Here is a 10,135-nt window from a genome sequence, read left to right on the forward strand (position 1 = left end):
GTCTAGTGGACAAGGGTCAGTGGCCCAGCATGGTCATCTTTCTTCAGTTATTGTTCATCCAGGTACACTGTAATAGGATGAAATTCATTTGCATATAGGTCACTTTAGAATGGGAAAAATCAGAAAGCCATAGGCAGATATCCATGGACAGGCTCCAGCACCAAGTAACAAAGGAAAAAGGATCCAGCATATTAACACTCATAGCCCAGACTCTAAACACTGCAACAATTACTGATTCCAACTCTTTTCTTCCACCACAACTGCCACTGGTCTAAGTCACCTAACATGGCTAATATGGAAGAATAACCTAGACTTGTTTATTAATACAGAAGTTCTACATCCAGTCTTCACAGTGGCACAGCTATTATTTAACTCAGTTTTTCTCTCACATGCGATTATGGACATTATCAATTGCAGTCATTCACTCACACAGAAATATGCTTGTTTTGGAATTGTCTGTATATGTTTTTAATCCTATGTCCACTTTCATCTTTTAGGATTGTCCATAATTTTAGAGATAATGAGTGAATACAAGACAATTGTTCTTCAACAAGGATTAGAGGATGTGGATGTGGATGACTACCAGTTTAGGAAAATCAAGTCCTTACTAAGACAAGAACTAAAGCTAACAAAAAAGATGCAAGATGACTATGACAAAATTCAGTTGGCTGACCTGATGGAGGACAAATTCCCAGAAGATGCTGGGCTGGAAAAACTGATAGAAGTATGTCAAAGAGTTAAAGAACTTGAAAACCTTGCTAAAAAACTTGAAACAGAGAGAGCAAAAGGTAACATGGAATCACCTTGGACACTCATCCCTTTTCTTCCCTCCCTAAACTTTCTGGCTCCCTGCAGTGATCAGAGCTGATATGTCGCTTTACCACTGTGTGCCTTAGACATTATGGGGGTTGAAACATTTCAGATGTCAACAAGTTGATTTCAAGAAAGAAACCCTTTCTCACAAAGAAATTTGATATATTTCAGGGTAAACTTCTTTTACATTGGAGGTAAATAAAATAAAAAGCAGTTGTTGAGATAGATTAGAATGCCCAACATGGTAGTAAAACCATAAAATGATAAAGTGAACAATGAAAAAAGTCACTTAAGGCGTATAAATAGAGTACATTTAATACTCAATTAACAATCTTACCCATTTATTAATATCTTTTCTGCTAACAAATATTATCTAATACTTAAGTACAAGTATGCATCTTTAAGATGTGAGGAAGCTTCTCTTTATAAAGTCACTGGATTAAAAAAGTATTAGATATATGGGTACACAACTCTGACCCTAGCATTTAGCATAATGAAGATCTGAAACTGCAGTTTACATTGCACAAGTTTGTATCAGATTTCCTTTCATTGCTTTCTATGACTTGAGAGTATTATACACAAAACATGACTAGTCAGTGTGATAACAATTTGGATTTTTTGGAGAACGGGAACAAGAAAAGCTTAGCTGATGAACATGGGTTCAAGGACAGGAAGTATTTTCTCATTTTAGAGGGGACAAGTAATGAAAACATCAAGTAGTGGAGACTGCGTCTAAGGCAGTGCCTTTAGTGGTGTGCCCCCACAGTAAACTAATAGAATAAACATAGATATGAATGCAATGGAGAGAAAATGGCAGGAAAACTAGATGGTTCCTAGTCCTCTGTTTTGGTTTGTATGGGCTCTTTCTTCATGCATTTGTTGTGATAAAAATTATACCCATTCTAGTAAAAGGAAAATCCCCACTGAGAAAAAGGAAGCAAGAAGCAGGCTCTGATACACCCACATCGACTACCAGCAACACTGTAGCATCTGATGGAGGAGAAACTCCCACAGCTCAGGTGAGCTTGAGGAACAGCAGTGGGCTGGCAGTCCACAGAGGGGTCAGCAGTGCCTCTTCCCTACTCTGTCCACCAAGGACTCATTGCTTTATTAGTTTATTGTCAAGCTTTATTGAAACTCATGGTAAGTGGTCATGCAGAATTAATATGTGCTCACTCCTACTAGAGAGCTGTGTACTTGAAAATCATGTAGAACAATGGTGTTCATGTTTACACAAACCAACTTTTCAAATTCAAATTCAATTATGTCCTACCGTAGAGGTAATGTCAGAAAAATTGTGTATATAACCCTTTCCTTTCTCTTTGTTTAATGAAACAACTTATGACCACATTTTATGACTATTTATGATCATATCTTAGACCTGGGTAAAAGGTGAGTGTTATTCCTTCAAGTTCCCAACATATTCAGGCATAATAAATCTACTATCTAATAATGAAGATGCATTCTGTTCACTTGATACTGAGACTCATTAACAGGCCAATGGATATACTTTCAGAAAAGAAAAAGTATTAATAGAGAAAAAACTGAAGTGAAAAAGACCAAGCAGTCTGAGGAGCCAGATCACCCTCCCAGTCCTGAGGAAGCCACAGCCAGATGCCAGTCCCCAGAGCTGCAGATCTCATCTTCGGCTTCATCCAACACTTCTTTGGCTAAGGTACAGGTTTTCTGTCTCACTTTTATTTCTTCAATTCAAACATCAGGATCGGATCTTGACATTCTGACCATGTCATGCATTTGCCACTGAGATTTAATTAATTAGGAAAAACACAGGGACTGGATATGTTAGAAGTCAATCTCCATACAAAGGCAGAAACTTATAAAGACAGGTGATACAAATATAGAATTTGCTGCACCGTAACCTTTTGTTGCTATGAAGACAGTGAATGAACTTAACATTTCTTTTGACAATGAGGAGTTTCCTGGCTTGTGTTGATCCCAGGTAGGAAGGGAGAGGTGAGGAGTCCAGCATATACAAATGTCATAGCAATGAGTACTGTTTCCATAAGTTGGAACCTCTATCAGTCACTGCTAAAGCAGCTAAGAACCTGAGACTAGGTAGCCATGGACCTTGGGAGAAAACTACTACTATTATTTTGCTGAAGGAACATAGCAATAGCATATGACATACTGTTATATCTATAGAGGAGTGCCTCCTTCACCTCTCATCACAGAAGCTTCTTCTTGTCATAGTTTGGAATTAACACAGAGACCCACAACTGGCCAATGTGCAGACAGTGAGAGACTTACAGTATCCATTCCTCAATGGGTTTTCTTCATTAACTCCCTCTTCTCACGGCTCAGGGATTTATGTGGAAGAAGAGAATGAAAGATTTTAAGAGCCCGAGATGGTACATGACTCCAAGGAAACAGTGTCTTTCAAACAGGACTAATGCACATTTGAACTCATTCACTGGTGGCACACATTTAAAAAGCACAGGTTCAAGCCACCTGGGGTCCCAAAACTGAGAGGAGGAAGTGGACATACAGTCCTACCCCTAACCAAGAAGCTTTTTTCAGTTGATACCCACTAGCAAATGGCTTCTCCAATGGAGACTATCAACCACATTCTAGAACAGGCCCCATGGCTGGGAGTAGTCGGCCAATATAAAAGGAGCTCCATGAGTTTTTTTTGTTTTTTTTGTTTTTTTTTTTGTGGGGGAGGTATTTTGTTTTACTTGGGAATTTTTTTTTTCTGAGTTTACTTTTTATGTTTTTATTTTTTGAGAGTGAGAGGAAGAACATGAAGTTAAATGGGCAGAGGAGAAGAACTGGGAGAGTTAAGGGAGAAGAATTATAATCAATACATAATGTATAAAAATTAAATAAAAGTAATAGAAAAATACCAATTCTTGGAAAGAAGAAAAATGTAATGAAGGAAATTAAAGAATTTTTGGAAATATAGGAAAATATGACATTCACCAGAAACTGGGAGTGAAAAGAAGTGAGCTACAATCTATTATGCCATGTTTAAGTTTTCAGGTCAGGACACTTTCATTTGGTCTTGTCAAATATTCCTTCAGTATCAAGTATCAATATTAATGTAATAACACATGAAAAATAGGATGATTGATGCCTCTAAGTTTTTCTGAGTTCTCATTGAAGGAAACAAATGATTTGTCACAGAGGGAAGACTACAACATTATCAGCATCCATTCTCTGGACTCTCCCTTTCCTCTCTCTATCCCTCCTTCTTTACCTCTCCCCCCTTCTTTTTCTCACTCGAGGAAATATAATCAGACAGTTAAGTAATAACAGAAGAAAGTTTATTCACCTCAAACCTTACCATTCAGATAATTTAAAGGGTTTTCTTTGTACTTCTCAGATACTTTTATAATTATGTGGAAAATTTTTCTAGTGTAACATCTCAAAATAGTTATTTATTAATTGCTTTTCAAATTTAACATATCAGGGCTCTCTTTCCAAGTCTCTAAGTTAAAATTCATATAATATTCAATGGTTACATCAGTGTTTCTGTTCCTTTTTTAAATAATTAATTTTAGATTGTTTATCTACTACTACAAACTCAGTATCACTTTCAGTGATTATCCTTGAAATGTGTGCATTAAGGATCATTTTGTGGCCTTCAAAAACCCACTCATTTATTTTATTCACATCCTATAACTTTATTGATAATTTAAGTCTAGTCATTGCTACTTGTTTACTTATATACCCATCACTACCACTAATTGTATTCCTTTTTTTATTTTCATTTTGCACTAATTGGTTACACTGATTAAAAAAAAACAGATCCAAATTAAATCTAATCAGTCATAGGTGATAATTGTTTGTTACATGATAGCTTGGATTATTTTCATTCCCTTGGGCTTGTGAAACAATAACACTATCTCCTATTCTTCTATGAAGTTTATAGATTTTCATTGTTTTGCATACTCTGTCTTACAGTAAGACAATCTTTTCTTCAGTGAAATACTCTGTTAAAACCTACTGAACTCAGAACACTATGCAGAAAGCAGATTAGATGGCTGATAATATTTCTGTGGATTTGCAAATTTTTGCGCTTCAGGAAAACTCTCTATCCATGTATAAGGACATAGTTCCAACCAAAGTACCACTCGTGAGCCTATTTAAAAGTGATGACTGTGGGCCAGCTCATGTAGTTTTTGATCATTTAATTATAGCAGATTGGTTTCTCCTTAGAAAATATACTATAATTTGTACCCTCAGAATAACCCTAGATAGTTCTGTGTTAACTAAAGTCCTATGTCATCTTTATGGTTTGTATTTAACATTCTGTATTTTCAACAGTATTTAACTTTCCCCTTTTATATTCTTTGGCCATAGAGCAAAGGATATATTAGAATTCATTATAATTTCACTTAAGTACATCACAAAATTGATCTCAAATCTTGTGCTGTGTTCATGCTGAATATCTTGCTTAGAAATAGTCCTCTGATTTTCAGTGAGTGTTCAAACTTCGGTTGCCGAAGCCCATTGCTTCCATTCATTAGCCTTTTGGTTAATGAAATAATTCCTCTTTAGTTTATCCACACTTCTACAAATACATAAAAATTGTTAGGACTTATGTGGAGATTGTGATTTATCTTATGTAAAGGTTAATTTGTATTTACTGATAAACTTATATATTTATATTCCTGTGTTTGTTCAACCAAAAAAACACAGACCCAAAATCAGAGCATTGCCAGAGGTGCTGTTCTCCAAAAGGATGCCATGACAGTGATGGTGCTCAATGCTATAGACCCATTTGTATATGCGTCATCAGAACACGAAGTAAAAGAAATGTTTCATGCTACAGTGGCCACTGTGAATGAGTATTTCCATGTGAAAGTTTTCAACATCAACCTGAAAGAGAAGTTCACAAAAAAGAATGTCATAATAATCTCCAATTACTTCAAGTTCAAAGGAATCCTAGAGATAAATGAGGCTTCCTCTGTATTTGAAGCTGGTCCTGACCAGAAGATTGAAGTCTCCAACAGTCTTATCAGAAAAGCAAATAAACCTCCCCAGATTTCTGATTTTCACAAGTATGGTCCTGGAGCAGTGGTTTATGGGTTGTTTACATTACATAAGGTAATGCCTGAAAATTTGTTTTTGTCTTTTTCTCCACCAACACCTAAACTCAAATATGATAACTTTCCAGTTGCTATGCTATAATAATATTGTAACAGAAGTCTTTACCATGGTTGGGGATAACAGATGAAATCACTCCATATACTAAGGAATAAGAGTGGGTGGCATATTTACAACCTACTTCCTAAGACATCTCTTAAAGAGTTCCCTGAAAATGAATTACCAAGGGTTTTAATTTTACTAGTTAAAAAATACCTACCCTCAGCCACAGTGAGCAGGAATGGTGTAGGACATAGTTTACTGCCATGCCAACAGTCTCAGTTATTTTAAACTCCACTGCAACTATACAATACTCATTCTTTTCTTTCTATATACTTTGTTTCTATAGATGGACTGAATCAGGGTGATTATTGATTGTGACAGGTATTTGGAATCATACATGATTGGCTGGCATCCTTCTAAATCAAAAACTACTCAATAGAATGAATCTTCTATCTCTATAGATAGTAGGTTTAATCATTCAATGTTGTCTCTTGTATCTTAATTAACTATTTCTGAAGACCATAGCAATTGATAACTATTGTATGAAGTGAACCTAGTTTTCTCATTTACAGAAGAAAATATACACAGACTTCTCATTGATGCATCAATGGCCAAAATCAGGGTATTAGGATTCAGTATTTAAAATTGACAACCTTGGGGAACTCAGCAAATGTTTTATAAACTTGGCAACTTTAAGTCTGTTTAGTCCATCCTCTTTTAAAAAGACCCTGTAGTTTAAACCCATACTTTAAGGCACATTCTTTAGACTATGCTTATGAACACAATTGAAAAGTTGAAGAGCAATAGCTTGAGAGAAACTCAATACAGTATGAATTGGGGACATTGACTTACTTGGACATGATACTGGAAAGAGGTAAGCAAATGGAGAGGTTCTAAATGAATAAATTACTAGAATCTTATCTGTTCTGTAGATTTTTTTTAACATATTTAATGAATGAACAGTGGGAGCAAATGGCCATTCATCCCTTTATAAGCAGAAGATATAAAGATGGTTGCCCGGAAGTTCTGATTCCTGAGATCAACCAGGGTGGTTTATGGAATCAAGACTGTTGAGGAATAGAATGGGGTGTAGTGAAAAACAGGAAGAACATTTATTGTCCTAAGATTTCCAGGCACAAATCTTCTAGGTAACAAAAGTAAATCATTGTAATAATAAAAGAAAATTCTTTGGGAAGATTTCAGTAAAGATACCTATATGCCTGTGTCTGTAACAGATTTCATATTTTCCTGTCATTTTTGCCACAAAATGTCTTTTTTTGAATTTATAACAATGTCTCTGAATGTGATAACTTTCAGAAATTGAATGTTAATTTTATTTTGCAGAAAAAAGTGAACCCAAAGAACACAATCTATGAAATAAAGGATGATGATAAAAATAATATAGAAGTTGTAGGGAATGGAAAATGGTACAACATCAGCTGTGAGGAAGGAGATAAATTTCAACTCTTCTGCTTTCAACTGAAAACAATTGACAGGCAACTGAAGTTGGTGTGTGGTGATCACAGTTTCATTAAGGTAGGAAGTAGACTGGGAATGGAGTTGTCAAAGTGGAAATTGATGCTTTCTTTAGGATTCTGAATGTTGACTTTTCAGTGTATTACATAGATAATTCTATCTCTGGAGAAGAGAATTGAGATTTGCTCTTATACTCATTTCTATGGGGAAGATTTTTTAATGGATATTGAAGAATTAATACAAAGATTATTGTATATATTCTAAATAACCAGAAGTATGAAGAAGTTAGAATGACATGGAAATACATTTGAATAGAGATGAAGAGCAAGGGTTGTTAATAAGTCAGATGTGATTTGAATGCCAGCCTCAACCATTAAGAGTTGGCTAATTCTGGAGAAAGTTAAACTCTTAATCTGGATTTTAAGGGAAGAAATGCCTATATATTTAGGAGTTATCAGAGTGTTTAGCACATCATAAAAAATGAGTAGGTATTACTTTCTTAACCGGGTGAAGACACTAGAGAGATAGAGATATCTAAGAAATAGAAATGACATGAACACTGAAGAGGGATCAACATTATTAATTCTACTACATATGCAAGATGACAACTCTGAGAACAGGAGACTAAATGGCTGTTTAAATGGTCAGATAAATGTAGCATTGTCAGAAATAAGGAAATAAGGACCATTCATGGTGGATAAGCTAAATACTGAAAGGTTTATGAGGATGAATGCTTGATCACTTTGACACAGTAGTAAAAAATATTTTGTATTGAAAATTTGTGTTGGACAGAAACTTGACTTGGAGGCAGAAATATTAGTTAGACACAACTATGTGCTATTATACACTTTCATATTAAGTATTTGCATTAAATATTGAGGAACTTTGTAAGTTGCTTATGAAATCTTTGGCAGTTTGAATATCACCATAGACTTGTGCCACTAAAACATGCAAAGGCTATGGAGCATGATTTTAAAAACTAGGCAGATATTTTATCAAGACAAAACAGAAGCTATTTCATAATAGTACTAAGCAGGGAAAAAGATAAATGGGGCTTTGAGTAGTAGAGATGAGTAATGTTTAAGAAGAAAGACCCTCATTATTTTACAACCAGCATGGTAATGGTGGTAAGAGAGAAAATGGGTTCAAAGCACATCCAAATGTGATTCAGTGATTATCGTTAAGAAACAAGATAAATGGTGCTGCTACTAACACTGAGAACAAAGAACACCACCTAAGGGGTGGACAGATGTTCAGATTGATGTTGATGTTGAACCCCCTTTAGTAAATTTACATTTATACTAATAGAGAACACCTGCCAAATACTTACTATGAGCTGGGACTTTAAACAGCAAAACAGAGATAATAATAATTTACATTTTGTAGATTATCAGAAACAGTCACTGACAAAGATAGTAAGTGGTGGAACTGAATTCTACCTATGCTACCTGGCACTGAATGCAGATTCTTAGACAAGATGAGTATGCAGATCAGTGATGGCAGTTATGGATCACAGGACAGTGAATGGATAGCCAGTGGTAAACAATACTACAAATTAAGACAAACAAATGGAGAAGTCAAGATAAAATGAAAGCTAGAGGAAACATAGAGAAATTTAAAGAGGAACAGGATCAACATAGTTCATGCCAGACAAAAATGATCTTGGGACTCTTTTGTAATAACTCTATTAAAACCTTAGAGATGGTTTAAACAGAAGGTGTGCTCCAGATACAACAGTCAAAATGTAATTGCTACTACATTCTGACACAGGGATATACCCATTAGTTGTTTCATTTTCAAGAACACAAGAATCCACGAGTTTCAACTATATCTGATAACCTAGAGCAGTAGTACTGAGGAAAGTCAGAATTTCATGTAGTTTTGTTTTGTTTTTCTACTCTAAACCATGCTATAGACAGGATAAACTGATTCTTTTTACTTTTTCTTTTTTGTTATAATTCTCTGGCCCCAAATAAATTCATGTTGAGTGTGAAAAGTCATCCCTTCAAGGAATACATAGTTGGAAATGGGTGCCTCAAAATAAGACAATGTAATGGAGAAGATGAAGCAGAGAAGACCAACAGTCTTTGAGAGGGCAAAAGGTCATGTAAGGCCCTTGAGGGCTATAGGCGAAGATGGGTGACTGGAGAGATATAAACAGTGCTTTCGCTCAATTGCTAGAGTCTTACAGTATTTCTCACTGTCTCTTTCAAGGTCACCAAGGCTGGGAAAAAAAAGAACATCCATTGAGCATTCAAGCCCAAAAGATGAAGAAAAAAATGGCTACCCACAAGGTCAATCAAGTACTTTTAACAGTGGAGCTTTTAAAGTAGACACACCAAGCATTTGGGAATAAACAACAGCTTTTGCAGCACATCCAAGCATTTAATAGTTTTGTTTTCTGACTTGTGATTATGTATTTTTATTTTCAAAATTTATTTTTTGTTTAAATATTTTTATTTTATAATTAATTTAATTTTACATATCAGTCACGGATTCCCCTGTCCTCCCTCCACCCATCTCCAAGTCTTCCCCCTGAATCCACCTCCCATTACCACTTCCTCCAAGGCAAGGTCTCCCCTGGGGAGTCAGCACAACCTGGTAGATTCAGTTGAGGCAGGTCCAGTCCCCTCCTCCCTACACCAAGGCCGAGCAATGTGTCTCGGCACAGGCCCTAGGTTCCAAAAAGCCAGCTCATGCACCAAGGACAGGTCCTGGACCCACTCCTAAATAG

The 10,135-nt window shown here is 35.7% G+C and overlaps 1 protein-coding gene across 1 annotated transcript; it reads left to right on the plus strand.

Moving 5' to 3' along the window:
* Positions 1–511: 511 nt before the first annotated feature.
* Mnda (myeloid cell nuclear differentiation antigen) lies at positions 512–9,725 on the plus strand. The gene is made up of 6 exons (XM_059281053.1): positions 512–788; positions 1,720–1,832; positions 2,330–2,486; positions 5,459–5,883; positions 7,270–7,461; positions 9,616–9,725. The coding sequence occupies exons 1-6, from the start codon at positions 521–523 to the stop codon at positions 9,649–9,651; spliced, it is 1,191 nt and encodes a 396-aa protein (XP_059137036.1). The 5' UTR covers positions 512–520; the 3' UTR covers positions 9,652–9,725.
* The last annotated feature ends 410 nt before the right edge of the window (positions 9,726–10,135 follow it).

Source organism: Peromyscus eremicus, chromosome 15 (assembly GCF_949786415.1).
Source record: "Peromyscus eremicus chromosome 15, PerEre_H2_v1, whole genome shotgun sequence".
Lineage (NCBI taxonomy): Eukaryota > Metazoa > Chordata > Mammalia > Rodentia > Cricetidae > Peromyscus > Peromyscus eremicus.

Bases quoted from the DNA above. Each gene is read 5' to 3' on its own strand.
- Mnda (XM_059281053.1), top strand. From the start codon at position 521: ATGAGTGAATACAAGACAATTGTTCTTCAACAAGGATTAGAGGATGTG. The intron at 2,487-5,458 runs AGGTACAGGTTT...CCTGTGTTTGTT, and splicing joins ATCCAACACTTCTTTGGCTA to CAACCAAAAAAACACAGACC. The intron at 5,884-7,269 runs GTAATGCCTGAA...TTTATTTTGCAG, and splicing joins GGTTGTTTACATTACATAAG to AAAAAAGTGAACCCAAAGAA.